General features: G+C 43.4%; 1 protein-coding gene across 4 annotated transcripts in view; it reads right to left on the bottom strand.

Moving 5' to 3' along the window:
- Positions 1 to 20000, bottom strand: part of PTPRA (protein tyrosine phosphatase receptor type A) — a 215885-nt gene that overhangs the window by 14953 nt on the left and 180932 nt on the right. For 3 of the 4 annotated variants that reach the window (XM_085848261.1, XM_085848258.1, XM_085848259.1), the window contains 2 exons: positions 18760 to 18924; positions 16836 to 17005 (listed from right to left, as the gene is read on the bottom strand). In XM_085848261.1, the coding sequence (XP_085704387.1) occupies positions 16836 to 17005; positions 18760 to 18924 (335 nt within the window). The remainder of the gene's footprint in view (positions 1 to 16835; positions 17006 to 18759; positions 18925 to 20000) is intronic. The other variant, XM_085848260.1, reaches the window with a different exon arrangement.

The raw sequence follows: 20000 nt of genomic DNA on the forward strand, positions 1-20000 counted from the left end.
CCTTCAGAAAATGATTTTCGTTGTGCAGATCACCAATCTCAATGAAATTTGGAATACTTAAAGAATTTTAGACGCTGAGTCCGAATCCACTTGTTTCCACGTCGAGGATGTGACACAATTGGTTACTTTTGGCAATTAAAGATACACCGAACATTAAAGCACGATTTTGACACAGAAATGAAGAATCAAGGAGAGACTGATATGTACGTCAAATAAAACTCTTGTGAGGTCGTAAAATGATACAATATGTTTATACAGAGCCCTATTCACTGTTATTAAAGATGTGTATAATTAAAGGTCGTAAACCGAAGCAGTTACATATTTTTACCAGCCGAAAACTTCAAGACCGACCAGACAGGCCTTCAAATTGACCAAGGCAACTTTTTGCTTAAAAGGCAGCCACACTGGCTATTAAAGGTAGTTACATTGACTATTAAAAGGCAGTTACAGCGCCTATTAAAGACAGTTACATTGGCTCTTACGGATTAAATCAAAGACAAAGAGACTGCGCGACTCAGCCTGATGAAAAGTAGAACTGCCACAAGAGGATGACTGTCTTAGAACTCCAATATTTCTTGCTCTGAAGCGGTTGCTGAACTAGGCTCTTGACTGCTGCTATTACAAAACTCAAGTCCACTATTACATGCTAATCAACCTGAATACTACTGTGTAGTAGATCACCACAGCAAAAGCAATGTGACACCCGCATTCACAGTTTGTTGTCGGAATCATCATCAGTTCAGCTTTCATCATCCATAAGTTCCATTTCTGCACGGGTCTGTTCATCGTTGGCGCAGTTTTGACACCCACAGCACTCTGTGCAGGGCATTCCTTTTGACCGGCAAGAACACTGGTTGGTCTCGCATTTCATCTTCTTGCAATTACATTTCGTCGCCTCTAACAGTTCCTTCGGCGCTGGTGGTTTGTTCAGCCAGTGAACAGTCAGTGCTCCGTTGCGTTCCACCAATCCGTGAATGTAGGAGAAGGGGCTTCTATAAACCTCTCAGTCGCGTGGTGGTGGATCGCAGACTGATCGTTCACTCTTTTGCAATGCAGCATCAGAGCGTCGCTTGCAGGTGGCAACTTCTGTTCTCCCAGCGACTGGCTGCAGAATAGCTTGTAGCGAGCCTCATCCACACTCTTCATGATCGGCTGATTGTACATGGCGCAGACGAATTGTTCCAGGTTGTGAATGATATTCTGATCTAGCGTGAATTCTCAACCAATGCTCCCAAAACAGGTGATGAGATGGGGTACCCTTCATCATCAAGTCAAATGGCCTTGTTTTGCCCTTACCGTGGAATGCACTGGTGGTATCACTTCCCGTGAAATTGTGCAAACCTATCAATGCATCGCAGACAGAACTTTCCAGGGCATTACTCAGCTTCCTAATGTCAATGACGATAATGTCCTTGGGACTTCCTGTGACCAGATGGAAATTTCGTGCCCGAATCGACTTCGAGTGAGCCAATGCCAACACAAACACATCGGTGTTGAAACTCTCTATGCACACCGACTCTTCATTCTGTCCCGCGTGAGTGGCATGTAGCAGGAGCTTCGTGTCAGCTTCCTCATGGTCACATTCAAGTTCAGGTACTGACGACACAGCCATGACACCATTCAATGCATTGATTTTCTCACATTTGCCAGCATGACTGATGTACAACAGCATGTCACCCAGTTTTGATGGAGAGATGCTTCTCGTCCACGATTTGACGATGAACTCTATAAACGCCTCCTTGTTGGCTCCGCTCAGGAGATAATTGGCCCACTGTTTTGGAAGGGCTTGATCACATCCGTAGATGGTTTGCACCTGAAGATCGCCCACCCTGCCCGCTCATCTGGCATGCTCCAGGCACTTGATGCTGATACTTGGGTAAGTATCAAACACCACGTCCAGTCTCGAAGATTGGTTATGTCGTGGTTTGGCCACTACAATTTTCAGCACCATCTCTTCCAGTTTGCCGAAAGTGTTAAGCAGTGAACCAGCCTTTATCACCTGAATAACGGCCATTCCATCCACAATTGTTGCACCTTGGATAGGCCGAGCGTCCACATGGCAATCGGACCACAGTTTCAGTATATGGTTGCGGAGTTTGGCTTTGTCTGTCTTAGCAATCGAACCATCACCGGATGCCAGCGGGAAAGATATGTTCTTTCCCAGTACCCAGTGGGTACGCGAGCAGATCATGGAGTGTTACATTGCTTTTCTCTCCAATCAACAGCAGTCGTGTGAAAAGACGACGTTCATTCGCAATTTCAACCTTCAGCGTCTGCTGGGGAGTCGCCGACTTGCCTTGCGCCTTCCAGAAAGTTGCCAATTTGGCCTTCGAAATCGGACTGAAGAATGGGACCTCACCTGAGAGAAGCCAATCATGCATGAATTGCACGACAGCATTCTCTCCCTTGACATACGCGTTCATCAAGTCCGCGGAAGTGGCTGGCGGTGCGATGACACCTGAACTTATATTGACGAGTTCAAGGTGAGCGCCGAAGAAAGGGTTAATCATTTGAAGTATTGTGTCCATCACTTGTACCACCACTGCTTCGTTCTTCTTCGAGCTTGACAGATCCAAATCCTTTCTCGTTCGGGACTCGTCGTGGATACCCGCCATGGACTCACATTTCCTTGCGATTTCCGCACGTGCTGGTTGGGACAGGATCCACTTCTTCACAGCTGTGCTTTTCTGAGTGTAACCAATGATGCCTCCACTGGTCTTGCTGTCCCTATTTAAAGTCTGCTCTATGATCTGATCACACGCAACACTACTAAATCCATAACGAGTATGCCGTTGGGCAGTCCATTTGCCGTCCATGAATACTTGATAGGTGTCTGGGTGGGAGTGCTCAAGCCCGGCCATTTCCAGTCAGTAAACGGGTAAGTACCTTGCATAGTTTAGGTGATCGTATGCAAAGTACCAGGGCATTGATGCTCTCGTGATCGCAAGGTGTTTTGGCCAGTTCGAAGTACGAGTTGCCCGTATAAGCTCTAGTGCTAGCTCCACCATTTCCAAGTAGGGACATGTAATGTCCACATTTTGGTGTTTGTTCAGGTCATCCCTCACCATGCGTGCTCCCGAGTATAGAACATGTAAATTGAGGTCTGAGTCACCCTGCTGTGGACCCTGGCTGGCTTCATCCTCTGTAGTTGACTGTTTCTGTTGTAGAGCTGCTGTCTACAACAGCAGCCTGAGCAATGGAATCAATATCAATGTCCTTCATGTACACCACTTCGCTCTCAGACATTTTTGATGGACGATAGAAAATCATGTCTGGGTATCGTTCCTGCAGTCTTTTCTTCAGTCTTGTTGCCTGGTAGTTGGCTTTATCCTGACCTTCGCATACTCTGAGTAGGTCATTGAACATCTCACACAACTTCTTCATATGTATAGATTGCTTTCCATCAATGAGTCTTACCTGGATTACTTTATCACAGAAAATGTCAAATGTTGAGTCATAGTTCACTTTCTGAGTTTGGAGTTTACTTTCACTCTGTCTCTGGTATGTGTCATTCACATACTCGAAATAACATTTACGGTGATAACAAACTTCCAGCGCCACACAGTCTTTATCCTTTATAGTTGTCATTATTCTCACAGCACGTTCATCTCTCCTCTGCTCAGCAGTTTCCCTCAGCTTTCCTCCATCCCGTGTTTCTGCCAGGGATAACTGATCACGTTGAGATTTTCCTTTGACACGGATGAATTTGTCTTTTTCTGGCATATGATACAAATTCTTGGCACTACACCAGCTGATTTGCCAGCCACCCTTTCTACGGAGGTTCAGAGGGATTTTCTACGTATTTTGTGGTATGAGTGCCCCTCTACTTCGAGTCCGCCTACCACCTCACTGGCTCTAGCAGAAACTACAGCAGTGCTGGCTTCTAATTTCCTTTTCCTGGCTTCAGTGCGTTTTATATGATCCTTGTTACAAAACGACGCATAGCAGAACCGGTGACGGCCGGCATCCGCAGGAGGATCAGTCATTGGCAGCAGTTTCATAATTTGATCAGCCAGCAAACGGCATTTGTTGATAGTTTCACTATCTGTGGCGTCACACCAAGCCTTCGCACACTCGCATACCTTACGCCAGCTCTTATCCGTGAATTGTGTCACTTTCTCATCTTCCTCCCCGCCCAAGTGTATGAAACAACGCATATTTGGTTGTTGAAAGACCAAAAATCACTCAATCACCAGACAACCATGGGCGCCACCATCTTGATTTGTTGTTTCCTGGTCGTTTCTTCCGCGATAACGAGCATGCCACGCCCACTTCACGGAGGTAATTTCAAATGGTAATAACTGTCGGTGTGTCAACTTGTGCATATGGAAACAAGTAGGAATTTCAATCGTGTGTTCTCATGAATGTACAGGGTGAATTTCGTTCAGATTGGTGATCTGCACAACGAAACTGAACGAACCGACCCACCTCCACATGACCTATATCTCGGACATGTATGGACCAATTTTATTCGTACTTGGCAGAAAGATAACACATGATGGTATACATATGCGTCTTTTATTTTATTTTTGTATACATTGTCAAGGCTCGAATGAGAGCAAACCCACAATGCACAACAAGGGGGGCAGGACACAAGAGGAGTGGGAAAGGGAAGGCCAAAACAGTGGAGAACAAAGACATTAGGATATCTGTGCAATGGAGAGGGATAGGGTGGGGAACATGGGGTAAACAAGATGGACACCACAGGGACTTTCAGGACCTTACACAATGGGGAATTTTCAGGAAGGAAGGCAGAGTATTTGAAGGAGGTGGGTTTGGGGTGGATTAACGGGGGTAGAAAAGATCATGGTTTTGGATGAGGAAAGATAGGTGGTGGTGAACAGCTGTTTTGAAGACCTGGAGGGAAGAATGGGATTGAAGAGAGTGTGTGAGTTTATTCCAAAGGTGGGAAAAAAAGAGTGAAGGTGAGCAGTGATTGCTGATTTTGGTAGTTTTCCCAGAAGGGGGTTGCTGGTGGACCTTGAGCGCCCTACGGAAATATGGCGGGGAGACATATCACAGACAGAGCAAGGGGGGGGGGGAGACCGGAGAGTAGATGGTGGAAGACAGAAAGACCACCGACCTGCCTGCGGTAAGAGAGTGAGAGGCCCAAAGACTCAATCTCACCGCAGGAGATACCAATTACCTTAAATGCCTTGGTTTCCACAGCATGAAGCCGAGAAAGATGAGAGGCAGGAGCACCAGCCAGAGGGGAGAGCAGTACTCCATCATGCTGTGGACGAAAGCTTTGTTTGTGGTCAGGAGCTCAGGTGGGCTGAGGAAGGACATTGCACGACAGAGGATGCCCAATCGGCAACTGGCTTTGGAGGCCAGGTTGGAAATGTGGCTTTCCCAGGAAAGATCATGGCAGATAGTAAGTCCCAGAAACTTGAATGAAGGGATTTCTTCAAGAGGATTGTTGAGAAAGTAGATGGGGGTGGGGGGGGTCCAAACGGTCCTTTCGGAAAGACATAGTGAGAGTGTGAGATTTGTGAGGATTGAGACACGTTCTCCGTGTTGGACTGGTTTCTGATTTTATCCAGATCTGCAGAGAGCAAAGAAGCTGCTGCTTGCCGGTCTGAGGGATGACAGATGGTACGGCAGAAGGTGGAGTCATCAGCAAAGAGATAAAGAGGGTTTTCCAGAGAGTCGGAGAGATCATTGATGAAAACCAGAAAAAGAGCAGGGCCCAGAACACTGCCTTGAGGAACTCGGGCCTGGAGAATTGTTTTGTTTCACGATGTGGTCAAAGATGGCCGACTGGTGGCCATTTTAGCTGTAAAGATAACCTTATGTTGAACACGTCCTCAACCATTTCTCGGGCATACATCTACCAATGTTGATAAAACTTGGTCCACAGATAAAGAATGATGGCTTACATATATATGCATGTCAATATTTTCTGAGATCAGATCCAAGATGACCGACTGTTGGCCATTTTGGTTGTAAAAAAAAACCCGACATTGAACATGTCCTCAACCATTTCTCAGGCATGGATGGTCCGATTTTGTTCAAACTTGGCACAAGCAAAGTACATGATGGCATTCAAATGCACCTCACTATATTGTGCGATCTGATCAAAGATGGCAGACTAGTAGACTGACGGCCATTTTAGTTGTAAAAAAAACAACCTGACGTTGAACACGTTCTCAACCATTTCTCGGACATGAATTTACTGATCTTGCTCAAACTTGGCACACAGATAATTAATGATGGCTTGGATATGCACGTCATTTTTTTCCGAGATGAGATCCAAGATGGCCGACTGGTGGCCATTTTGTTTCTTAAATGTGTCCCCAACCATTTCTCGGACATGCATGGTCCGATTTTGTTCAAACACAGCACAAGCACAGTACATGATGGCATACACTTGCACCTAACTATATTTTGCGATCTGATAAAAAATGGCTGACTGGTAGTCATTTTAGTTGTAAATAAATATGGGCGAGCCTTTAACTCCGTGCAGCAAAATTACGAAAACATGTCTGTTTTTAGCAGCGTCTCGCGTAGCGAACGCTGATCATAGAGAGCTCAGCATTGTTGTTGTTGTTGTTCTTCTTCTTCTTGTGAAGACAAAACCTTTATATTAGGTCTCGGCTCCTTTATATACACGATCCGGATCTCCATAAATACGAAGCACTTGTACACATCCTCGCATTAAGGGTGCCTTTTGAGAGCATCTATCATGAACTTTTAAATATATTCGGACATTTGCTTTAAATTTCGAAAAGTTCACGTTACTATTTAAAGATTATTCTATTTAATATATTCTAATTTCGTAAATACATTATTTATTTCATAAATACATGATATTTCGTAAATACGTAAATACACTAAGACGGGTCTCGCTATTGACTTGTCGCGGTGGAATCGCTCGTCACGGGACCCAAGCAAGCCAGCTATACTCTTTCCCCAGAGCATCAACAATTCCCCCTTTCCCCCACGCTGAGATAGTGCGAAAAGGGGGCCCTGTTCCCACCCCACTCCAAGCGGTGCCAACGAAACCCGCGAAGGAGCACGAAGTCGGGGCACCGCCGCGCTGCCACATTTGCGGCTCATCACGAAGACGCGGGTAGGACCCACCCAGTCTTGCGGACCTGACCGCTCCTTCAGGTCCCGCGCAAATATTGGCCCACAGGCCCCGTCTGCCTCCTTGTCTTTGAGGGTGGCTTTTTCTTTTGCTTTTGAGTAAATGTGTGTTGGCGCCGTCTGTAAAGTAAAACTGTTTAAGTGTTGCCGTGTGCTCGCGTAGTCGGTAGTATCTCTGCGTCATTGTTACTTTTGTTGCATTTGCTATATGTGTGCTCTCCATGTATCGTGTAAATAAAGTGCTTGCATGTTGAATTGTTCCCCGTTTCGCTGCGTCTTTTCCTTCGTTTGAATCTCCATCTTGCTTCACGTAACGGGTTCGTCGTGGGCTAAATACGCCCGATAATTAATCAGAACCGTCGAGGCCGACGATAACACCGCTCGGTTATCCCGATAGCACGGAACGGATCGCTTAAGCGGCCCGTGTCTGGAGTCAACCTGCGGCGAGGTGCGATCGCCCGGTCTACCAGCCGCGTGGGTACTTAGGTAGGTCGAGTTTGGCGAACAACCCTATCCCACACAGGTGGCCGATTGGCACGATCGTGGTGAGGCTGAAAGGCCCACCCGTGACTGGCTGCCGGCGTTAGTCCGAGAGTGTCACGACAGAATTGTCCGTCCAGTGGGTGACGTGCCGCGATTCGAGTCACGTGGCCGATCGCACGCCGGCGGGCGGGAATTCGCGACAATATATATATATATATATATATATATATATATATATATATATATATATATATATATATATATTTATATATTATCATGGTTCTTGGAAGGAAGTATTATGATGGTGATTTGTGTTCGATAGTGCTCAAGTATATAATTCAATTTAAATAAAGGTTTAAACTTTAAAGGCATATAAATAAATTTATTCAAGGTGTTACCACCCTTTTACTCGTCTCCTCTTGCAACACCCCGTCTTCAAAATAAACACCAATTACTGCACCCTAGTCCCAAGAAGGAAGTCAGACATAACAAAACACACACACACACACACACACACACACACACACGTAAACTCACAAACACAGAAATATTACACAAACACACAAATATATAACACATTACATGAGTTATTTGTGCCTGTTATTTGTGTCCTTTATAACATCCTTAAAAACAGTAAGTTTCCTGTTTAAACTGATTTTAAATTTTGTTTCACTGCCAGGTAAGCAAACAGAGTAAAAATCTTATCACTTCTCTGCGATTGTGCGATCGGGACAAATTCAGAGGCAAAGTGTGATAAAATGGCAAACTTGTCTTCCTATTCATGTTCTGATTCGTATTCAAAATATACCATTCAATTCAATTAAATTGTTCCTCAATCATAAACTGATGACAGATGGACAGACATGAACCAATTGCTTAACCCCGCTTTTCGCTTCGTGTATGCATGGTGTAATGACTGATAACTGGTCAAGAATGTAATAATTTTCAAAACATAAAAAGAACGTTTCCACTCAGGACAAAGTAAGTGCCTAAAATTCCACTCCTGAATACAAAGGAGTAGGAAATCTTAAATCTTTTATCTAGTGTGAGTTCTACCCATGTGTTGTGTGTATCAGCCAGTTTTCATAGAAACCCATCTTTGTTTGTTTCTTCTCCTTTACCTTCTAGCCATTTGTGATCTCTCCATTTTTATTACAGTTTCATTTTTTGGAATCGTGCTCCGTTCTTGATTGGCTGTAGTTACCAAAGTATTTATTTCCGCCCACTCCACAATTATTTGCCAACCTGTATGGAAGCAAGGTTCCACAAACAATGATTACACTGAACAACAAATTTCAAAAAATTTTTTTTACTGGAGATGTGTAAAGTGATTAAGACTAATTTGGGTACGCTGATTTCAAAAATCATAACCGTTTTGCTGTATCACGTCAGGATTTTCAGGAACAGAAATATTCCCATTGCCTAGAAGTCAGGATTTCAATGAAATTTACATATGTCTTTAACATGTCTATTTCGTACAATTGTTGTTAACTTGTGTTATATTTCTTTCTTTCAGATAAAGATGAGTAGGCGTTCCTGTACCAATCATCCTGACAACTTCTGTTATGTCTGTGGTCGGTATACCAAAAAGATCAACAGCGAAGTATATCTACAGCAGTGAAAATGAAGGCCGCCTACTTTCACTACTTCGGGTGTAAGGTGGGGGACCAAGAACAGAGCTGGGCACCACACATCTGCTGCACAAGCTGTCACACAACCTTGACTCAGTGGTTGGTGGGCAAGCGCGCGAGCATGCCATTTGCGGTGCCCATGATATGGCGTGAGCCGCAGAATCATCATGATGATTGTTATTTCTGCTGCACAAGCATCGCCGGCTTCAACAAGAAGAATAAAGGTCACATCAAGTACGCTGACTGCGTCTCTGCTCGTAAACCTGTGCCTCATGATGACGAGAACCCCGTTCCAACACCTCCAGCTGATCAGAACATAGCTGTAAGCAGTGGTGAAGAGGATGGTGATGATGAACCTTTTGAACCCGATACTCAAGAATCACACCTTCTGAACCAGGGAGACTTCAATGATCTTGTAAGAGATCTCTCGCTGTCAAAGGCGAAGGCAGAGCTGCTTGGATCAAGGCTGCAGCAGTGGAATCTACTTGAACCTAACACCAAGATATCCTTGTTCAGAGCACGTCACAGAGACATGGCTGAGTTCTTTGAGATGGAAGACACGATGACATTCTGCAGTGACATCAACGGTCTGTTGAAAGAACTTGGGTGTGATCACGATCCTGCAGACTGGCGCCTCTTCATCGACTCGGGGAAGAACAGCTTGAAGGCTGTTTTGCTCCACAATGGCAACGAGAAACCATCAGTCCCACTGGCTCACGCGTTCGGCATGACAGAGACCTATGAGACTATGCGGCAGCTGCTTGATTCCATCAAGTACAATGACTTCAACTGGCACATCTGCGGAGACTTGAAAGTGGTGGCGCTGTTGTTAGGGCTGCAGTCAGGCTACACGAAATACATGTGCTTCCTTTGTCTCTGGGATAGCAGAGACGACAAGAATCACTGGACGAAGAAAGATTGGGAAGAGCGAAAAGAGCATGTACCTGGTCGACACAACGTGAAGCATGTCGCCCTTGTCGACCCAGCCAAGGTTTTCCTTCCACCACTCCACATAAAGCTCGGCTTGATGAAAAGTTTTGTACGGGCAATGGATCTGAATGGGCGTGGGTTTTTATACCTCAAGGAAAAGTTTGGCAACACCTTGTCGGAGGCCAAGATCAAGGCTGGTGTCTTTGTTGGACCGCAAATCCGACAGATTATGAAGGACGAAACTTTTCCGACAACTCTAAACCCCAAAGAGCTGGCAGCGTGGAGGAGCTTCAAAGCTGTGACGGACAACTTCTTGGGGAACGAGCGCGCGGACAACTATGAAGAAATAGTGCAGCAGCTGCTGGAGTCCTTCAGGAAACTTGGCTCCAGGATGTCCCTGAAAATCCATTTCCTACACCAGCACCTGAACTTCTTCCCTGACAACTTGGGAGCAGTCTCGGACGAGCACGGCGAGCGATTCCACCAAGAGATTTCACTCATGGAGACGCGTTACCAAGGGCGGCACAACCCGAACATGATGGGCGATTTCTGCTGGTTCCTGCATCGTGAAACTGACACAGAGCAGCACAAACGCAAAGCCAAATGCCTAAAGCATTTTTAATTACATTCTAGTGGAGTTTTTCTGTAATTTCTATAATTTTGAAGCATTCATGATGAAATAAATGAATAAATGAATTTTTGTAAATTTCATTGAAATCCTGACTTCTAGGCAATGGGAATATTTCTGTTACTGAAAATCCTGACGTGATACAGCAAAACGGTTATGATTTTTGAAATCAGCGTACCCAAATTAGTCTAAATCACTTTACACATCTCCAGTAAAAAATTTTTGTTGTTCAGTGTTATGCACAATGTAGAAAAAGCAGAAAAGGGAACGCCCAATTAGAGTAAGGCAAAACGCCCACGGACATCACACCATTTCCGATAATACAGATTATATACAGTGTGATCCATCATGAAGTCCCTATTTCAAATAGAGTAAACCCTCAAATATCAGAAGTTTCAACAAATCGCGGGCAACCTATTGTGTTCCAATTTAGTTATCACGAGATTTCATTTTGGCCAATCGTGGTTTTCAATATTTTCCCACTTCCCCTTCCCCGATTGTAACAGCATCATCCTGAGGCAAGCCTTGTGATTTATATTGACAGCAGAGTATGTAATATTCTTACCCTCACACACCTCGCTGTTTTGTAAAAATCACCGAGCGATTTTGGAATAAATTTATAAGGTAAATGTCTTGTGTTTTTGTTTTTATTCTGTATTTATTTCATTTACATGTTCATTTCAATTGTGATGTGTTTATTTCTGGCTGCTGCCGGCCTTCCTCGATATTTTGTTGAAGCCCAGGAACCGAACCCCCCTTTTCCCATAGGCCCTTGGTTTTAACGATCACGGTTTTAACTTTTCCAGCATTTTTCAGGAACGTAACTCCCCATGATATTTGAGGGTTTACTGTATAGAAATACCACGTTGTTAATGCAAATAAAACACCAAAATAAATTTTTCCTCAAAGGCCATTTATTGTCGTTTTAATATGTGAACTTCGAATTTCAACATAAACTCCTATGATCTCAGCACATTTTTTCCAATCGTTCGACAACATCATATTAATGGCAATTAGCAAGCTTTAAACCAAAATCTTTTGTGCTCCACTTGTAATAACAAGAGTATTTCAATATTGAAAATAAAATAGGGACTGCATTATGAACCAGTGTTGATAAATTTGGAATCTAGTTAAATAACCAATTAGCATATAGCAAAATCTCTGTGCACATGATGTAGACTATGCAGGACACAATTTATGTACATCATTCTTGAAGGCGATTCCACATCAAAACTAAAACTCAGAATGCTTGATAAAAACAAGTACTCCAAAGCAAATGGTCCAAAACAAAACAAAAACAGAATGACTATTTTTTAATTTTATCGACCATGAATGAAAGTGTGACCAGTTGAAATTGAGTTGAATCACCCTAAAATAAAAATACACCCTGCCAATAGGCTACAATGGCCTAGGAAGAGCTCTGTATTACTCAGCGAAACATATGGCATGTCCTTTAACCAAACGTTATAAATAAAAACAATGTCACCCGCAGGGTGACCCGTATCTTGCCAAAAGATGACCACGTGTGACTTCTTTAAGGTCACACTGAGGTGAACAGAGCTGCTATCCACCAGGAGCGACTCCTTAAGGAATATCTGCCGACGAGAGATTCCGATGAGAATCGTTCTACAGAGTAACCATGAAAAATATGCGTTTCCCTCATAACGTCACCAAATGACGTCATAATGTCTCAAGCTAGACATATCTAGAAAGCACTCATCGAGGTGTTCAATTTGAGGTACTACACGATATGGTTCCTAAAACTTGAAAATTTGACCTTGGGGTCAAATATGTTTGACCTGAGGCGCTAACCATGAAGGTCAAGGCCAATCGCCACCAAAAATTAATCAGCTGAGCGACAGACCATGAACTATATTCCCATGAAGTTTGAAGACGATCCGATCAAAACTCAAAAAATAAGGGTTTCGTCGACTCCCCTGATTTGCGACAAAGTGACCTTGACCTTTGACCTTGACCTTCAAAATTTTATGCGCTGAAAGGAACCTCGATAGGCCTATGATAGGCGAAGTTACAAAAATTTCCAATGATAACTGTGCTCTGCAGAGTGATTTATACGTGATTATAGACCAAAAAATAAAAAAATAAAAAAATAAAAAAACATATGAAGGTCAAGGTCAATCGCCACCAAAAATGAATCAGCTGAGCGCCAGACCATGAACTATATTCCCATGAAGTTTGAAGACGATCCGATCAAAATTACTCAAAAAATAAGGGTTTCGTCGACTCCCCTGATTTGCGACAAAGTGACCTTGACCTTTAACCTTGACCTTGAAAATTTTGTGCACTGAAAGGGACCTCTATTGGCCTCTGATATGCGAAGTTACAAAAATTTCCAATGATAACTGTGCTCTGCAGAATTTTTTATACGTGATTACAGACAAACAAACAAACAAAAAAATAAACCAATGTCACCCGCAGGGTGACCCGTATCTTGCCAAAAGGTGACTACGTGTGACTTCTTTAAGGTCACACTGAGGTGAACAGAGCTGCTATCCACCAGGAACGACTCCTTGAGGAATATCTGCCTATGAGAGATTCCAATGAGAATCGTTCTACAGAGTAACCATGAAAAATATGCTTTTTCCTCATAACGTCACCAAATGACGTCATAATGTCTCAAGCTTGACATATCTAGAAAGCACTCATCGAGGTGTCCAATTCGAGGTACTACACGATATGGTTCCTAAAACTTGAAAATTTGACCTTGGGGTCAAATATGTTTGACCTCGGGCGCTAACCATGAAGGTCAAGGCCAATCGCCACCAAAAATTAATCAGCTGAGCACCAGACCATGAACTATATTCCCATGAAGTTTGAAGACAATCCAATCAAAATTACTCAAAAAATAAGGGTTTCGTCGACTCCCCTGATTTGCGACAAAGTGACCTTGACCTTTGACCTTGACCTGCAAAATTTTATGCGCTGAAAGGGACCTCTATAGGCCTCTGATATGCGAAGTTACAAAAATTTCCAATGATAACTGTGCTCTGCAGAGTGATTTATGTGATTACAGACCAAAAAAACAAACAAACAAAAAAAAAACATATGAAGGTCAAGGCCAATCGCCACCAAAAATTAATCAGCTGAGCGCCAGACCATGAACTATATTCCCATGAAATTTGAAGACGATCCGATCAAAATTACTCAAAAAATAAGGGTTTCGTCGACTCCCCTGATTTGCGCCAAAGTGACCTTGACCTTTGACCTTGACCTTCAAAATTTTGTGCACTGAAAGGGACCTCTATAGGCCTCTGATATGCGAAGTTACAAAAATTTCTGATGATAACTGTGCTCCGCAGAATTTTTTATACGTAATTACAGACAAACAAACAAAAAAAAAAACATACAAGCTGACTAACATATCTTGCAAAAACTTCGTTTTGGCAAGATAAAAACAAAACATTACCTTAGTAGGCAGCAGTATCGAGAGAGCTTAAATGATTCCAAGATCAGCAGGGAAATTGCCCAACCACCAACAATGCAACTTTTAAAACCACATCAATACTGTTTATGTGTCACGTAAACCAGGGTCAGGAACACGAAGAGTAACACAACAGAGTCCAGGTATGAGGATGATGAGCAGTGTTCATTCAGTGATAGGGTTTTTACAACAATCACCTCCCTTGCATTTGCAGTACTTGCAACACTTGATCCCAGCTATCCTGCAGGAACACCCATTTTTGCGAGCACACTTGCCACATGTGCAGGGATTTGGCAGGCCTTTGGGTTTGGAGATCACAATCTCAGGGACTAATAAACTGCCCCTTCTTACAAACCCATAAGACTCGGCATTCATAATCAGGGTGGAATCTCTAAATGGGGCTTGAACCACAGCTGCTGTTGGTAATACCTCTATGGATATGTTTCCTTGCATTAGTTGAGGTGCAAGTGGTTCTCTCAAAGTCCATCTTGAGGGCATTGCTATCAAATGCAGTGAGACGCAGGTCGTCAAATGTCTCCAGGTCTGTTGATGGTTTGAGACACTTGACCAAGAATATCTCTGCCATCTGTATTGCACTTTCTGCTAGCTGGGGACAGTCAAAATTCAGGATCAGAGAGGAATTTCCTGGTTTGCGGATAGCATTCAGGGCTGCAAGTTTAGTTGATATTTTGCTGGTTGTATCGCACCCAGTCAGCGCATGGAGTGCTGGGAGACACTTTGTGAGCTCGTCTCCCAGTGCTATGCAGATATCGTGGAGTGGTAATATTGATCTTTTCACTCCTGAGTTGTGGACGAGCCAAAGCTCTTGGAGGCCAAGATCTCTCCAATTGACTGTGATGTGGTATAACAGGCACACAAAGATATCTGTGTCACCTGATGACAGCGTCATGGATGTAGGTTCTGACCGGTGACTTAGAATGTCCTGCACATGGAACATCATCCTGTCATCAGCTTCCTCGTGTGTGCAATTGAGCTGAGGGAATGGAAAAGCACACCCAGCTGACACCATCCATGCCTGTGGTGATATACCGAGGTATAGAGGTTTGGTTCTGTGGTAATTGGTGGTGAGCCACTCAACATAGAATGCCTGGAAAGCAGTTTTGCTGATGGAAGATGACCAAAAGTTCTCTAATACCACTGGAACATTTTGGTTTGGTGATATCACATCAAGGACAACCATTTCTTTTGACTTTCTTCTTCTCCCCCTCTCTCCATTCTTGATGCTGTCCTCTCTGTAAGCATCAAAAACGATATGGATCTCATCACAGTTGTGCCCAGCTTTGGTGACCATAGATGTCAAGGCAATAGCAAAGTCATGGAATGTCTTGACGGGCGGATGAAGCTTCTTTAAGGGGACCTTTCTCACCAAGGCCATGAAGTCGATAATGATGGCGTGGGTTTGTGGGGAGGTTTCTGGCCCTTTTTTATCTATTAGTGGGCACAACTTCAGTAGCTCAGTCCCAAGTTGTGATTTGGTACTCTTCCTCAAGTAACCATCTTCGTCAACCAAGAAGAATGCAGAGTTGCTGATTTCATGCTTGAGTCGCTCCTCAACAGTGAACCCCCGGTGACTCCCATACTCAATAAACATGAGAGCTTTGATTGTCTCATCTTTGATGTCTGCTTTGGGAGCCAATTTCAAGGTGGTATTAGGGGAGGTAAACTTGATTTTGCTAATAGATGAGTGTATCGATATCGACCTATTTCTGAGTCGATCATCGATAAAATTAGCACAAGCAGTGCTGCCCTCCTTGATACAGCACACAAAGATATCAAAGATACAACTTGTCTACATTTACATTGGTCACAATTTCTCCAGTGAGAACATTCTTCAGTGCTACCTGGTCTTGCAGAGGACTGCATACCTTCAGGAGATACTCCTCTATGTCTTGCACCATCCCAACTATCTTAGTTGCAGTACTTGGGTTGAAGTCGTGGTGAAGTGAGAGTTCTCCTTCGACATCATCCTTCATCTTCAGGAGGTCAACGTACTGGTCTTTTTTATGCTTGATAATTCCCCACAGAGCTACTGATTCCTTCTTTCTGGTGACCCCAATTATCCCCCCACTCACTTTGGCAGGCCGATTGTAGCACTGCTCTAGCGCCTGGTCAAAGGGCACTCCACTACCTTTCTTGGTGGTGTTCATGACAAATCCACCATTCATGTAGGAGTTGCAGAGGAGTGGGAACTTCTCCTTCAGTTGATAGCAGTCCTGGATGGATAAGTCGTTCTCTCACTCTCTCTCTCTCTCCGGATCTTGTAGCACTGGTGCGATGAATAAATCAAAAGTAGGCTGAGTGAGTGATAATAGGGTGCATAGAGTGATGGACAATGGGGTACATAGATTTTAAAAAGGGCGTGGTCATTTTCTGGCTGTTCGTCCGGATAGAGATTTTGGCACACATCCCAAGTTGTTCCTTGGGGTCATATTAGCCTAAAACAGTTGAGTTATCCTCTCCTAAATTAAGTGCATACATGTGTAAGCCAGGTCCTAGACTATTTACCTTATGTGACAGAATGGTCCTGTCCAACATGTGATGCATGTCAAAGCTGCTCATTGAGACTTGAATAAAATCTTTAAAAATAATATCAAAGGATAAATAAACCAACCTGCAATGCACCACAATAGGTCCAGCATATTGTGGATTACACGTTTTCACCTTCTTCAGGAACTTTAGCATTCCGATGGGAGTGAAAGGGACACCAAAGTCAGGCCAGCTGGTGAAGTGGAACTGGGTTACCAGGCGTGGAGAAGATTTCTTATTTGTGACATCCCCAACCTGATTGAACCAAAAAGAAAAATTAGAAACCTTCAAAACAGAAACTTCATATACTCAAAGGCATCAAATAAGTATTTAAAATAAAATATAGAGGGAAGAAGGGGTGGAAAGGAGCAATGAAATCCCTTTACAATAACTTGGTTTTAATAATAATTATGGACTGGCAGTGGCCTAGAGGTATGCAGACTCGTCTCTGAGCTGTCTCGCCTGGCTTAAAATCTTGTTTCACAGGAAAGGTGATTGATTCATCAATGTGTGTGCTGTCCCTCGATGGACAATAAACTGGAAGTCGCATCTGTAGGCATTAGTTGTGTCCCTCACGAAGAGTAGGTGAGCTATCGCCGGCATCCTGGCCAAATTCCAAATTCCTGCCCTAACCCATAGAGGGCATTGCATCAGCGGCACAGCTACGCCCTCAGCCAATGATGCTCCTCACAACCGTGTGCTGCATATGAAAGAAGAACAATTATAACAGCACATTGCAGACATTTATAATTTGGCCAGAGTAGCAGCATACAACCACCTACTCTTTGTAGAAGGTACCATGGAATCTTTGAAGTCCATTTGCAAGTACTACCAGAAAAGAGAGCTCACAATGTCTCCTCTAAATGGATATTGCACTTTATGATGTTGGAACAGCAGCAGGACAACGGTTGGTAAACAGATGCTATTCCTTTGAAAAGGGAGTGAGTATTATACTGGACTAGACGGCCTGTGAACCCGTTGGGTTCCTGTTGTTGGGTTCCCGTTTTTTTGATGAAAAAAAAATCATTTCAAGAAAAATAAAAGATAGCTCCAGCGAACTACACCACTGAGGTTGTTTGCATTGATCAAATTCTCCCGAAGAGTACTTCACTGAATTGAGAATCGATTTTTAAATAATTTTTTCGTTGCCCGATTTGAATGAAACGATACTGCACACCGCAGGCGAATGGTGAGTAAGATGGCCCTAAAATTTTTGCACTATCGTATACCGTTTTGGCTGTATTTCGGGAACATACATACATACATACATACATACATACATACATACAAGATGAGAGTTTTAGTAATATATAGATATAGATGTGCAATTCCAGGTCAACTTGCACACTTTTGTTTTATCCTTCATTTCATGTGATTTGGCCTGAGTGTCGAGGTCAATGAGAATACATCACAAGTAAAACTTCAGGTCTCTCAATCAACTGGCTCCAAAGTTATAGGTCAAATATTTGACCTCAGATGTCTGAAGTGGTCAGATTATATGCTTCCGCTATCATATTCTTCACTTATTAAAAGCTACAAAGACATATAATAAGCTATTCCAAAGTTCTGTCCAAATGAAATGATAATTTTCATAATGTTGATTATTTGGTGAACAAATAGAGCAATCAAAACTAAAAATATAATAAAAACACCAAACACCAACAGTAAAGGGCCAGCAGGTGGCAATACTCACAAATTATTTGCAGGGTTACGGAACAACGAGTAATTCTGGCATCGTCTTGAAATAAGATTGCAAACTACTTTTTATAATATCTTACAAAATTTCATGCTGAACGAATGTAAAGGAATGAGATTATTTAGTTAAAATAGCCCAATAATTAAACTGCTTTCAAAACTAGAAATCGATTTTACAGTCAAACCTTACAGCCGTTGCTTCACACGTCAGTAACTGCAATGATCGCCAATGAAACAGAAAACATGAAGAATGAAGCAGTTTCCCGGTAGTGACAGCACGTGCGGTAATATAGCCACGACTGCTCACAGCTTACAAGTGAGATGGCTGAAATGGTCTCGGCGTGCGTGTGGTCTGGAACCTGCTGGATGAGGAACTTTCTGATGGTGTAATCCACGAGGACGGTGACATCCTCAACGGCCACACGGATGCTGCCGTACGTCCAACAACCTTGGTCCGGCCAGTACTGTGCACATTTACACTGCGCAGAGAAAAGGGGTGAAACAAGGCAAGTGAAATGAGCAGGTGAGATAAGATTTTAGAAATAAATAACTAAAAACAATATGAGCAGCTTTTCAATCCTTCAATCCCTCAAACCAACTCGGTCAGATGCACTCATACCTTGTTACAAATATAGACTCACCGCTAACCTTCATTCCTTTATCTCACTTCAAACTAGCTTGAATCCCACCATGTCTTTTGCATCGTAGGCTACTGTCACCAGAACCCTGGGCATATGCCAAATCCTTGCCCAAATTTGTGCAGGGGCACGGCATCAGCAGCACAGCCATGCCGTGGTAATGATGCAACCCGTGGAATGAATTCGCAATCAATCGCGACCCAACATGCATTTGCTAAATCTTATAAATAAATTCAAGTGTTTGTGCATTTGTTTGTTCCTCTTTCATGGCCGAACTGTAGCACCTAGAGGCCCCAAATTTTGGGTGTCGGTACTTTAGAATCTGGACAACATTTTAAGCGATCGTATGTTGGCCTTGAAGGCCGTTTTGAGGCCACTGAACGCCATTATAAAGTACATACTAGGAAGTGCGGTCAGGCAGTGCTGGCATCAGCATGCAGTCAAAAAGTAATTACCATGAGGCCAATAACTCCACAGCTTTTCAATGTCCAACACGTCCTGAAACCCCTGCTGGGAAAAGTTCACCTGGCCAGGCAGCACCGAGTACCCCATCCCATCCCATCCCCCCTCCCAGTCTATACTACTAAATGTCAGTGTGTGTGTGTGTGTGTGTATGTGTGTGTGTGTGTGTGTGTGTGTGTGTGTGTGTGTGTGTGTGTGTGTGTGTGTGTGTGTGTGTGTGTGTGTGTGTGTGTGTGTGTGTGTGTGTGTGTGTGTGTGTGTGTGTGTGTGTGTCCTCCATAACTCCAAAACCATGAAACCTAGCAGCCTGAAACTTTGCATGCACACTAAGAAAACTTCAATGGAGTGCAAGAGTGAAAATTGGGCGTTTAGGTTAATTAAAACACCCCTTTTGAAGATAATTAACAGCCTTATTTAATTATATCCTTTATTAGGCGCCGTTCCTTTATAAGCCG

This window comes from Eptatretus burgeri, chromosome 12 (genome assembly GCF_056783735.1).
Source record: "Eptatretus burgeri isolate ZD-2024b chromosome 12, Ebu_testis_v1, whole genome shotgun sequence".
Lineage (NCBI taxonomy): Eukaryota > Metazoa > Chordata > Myxini > Myxiniformes > Myxinidae > Eptatretus > Eptatretus burgeri.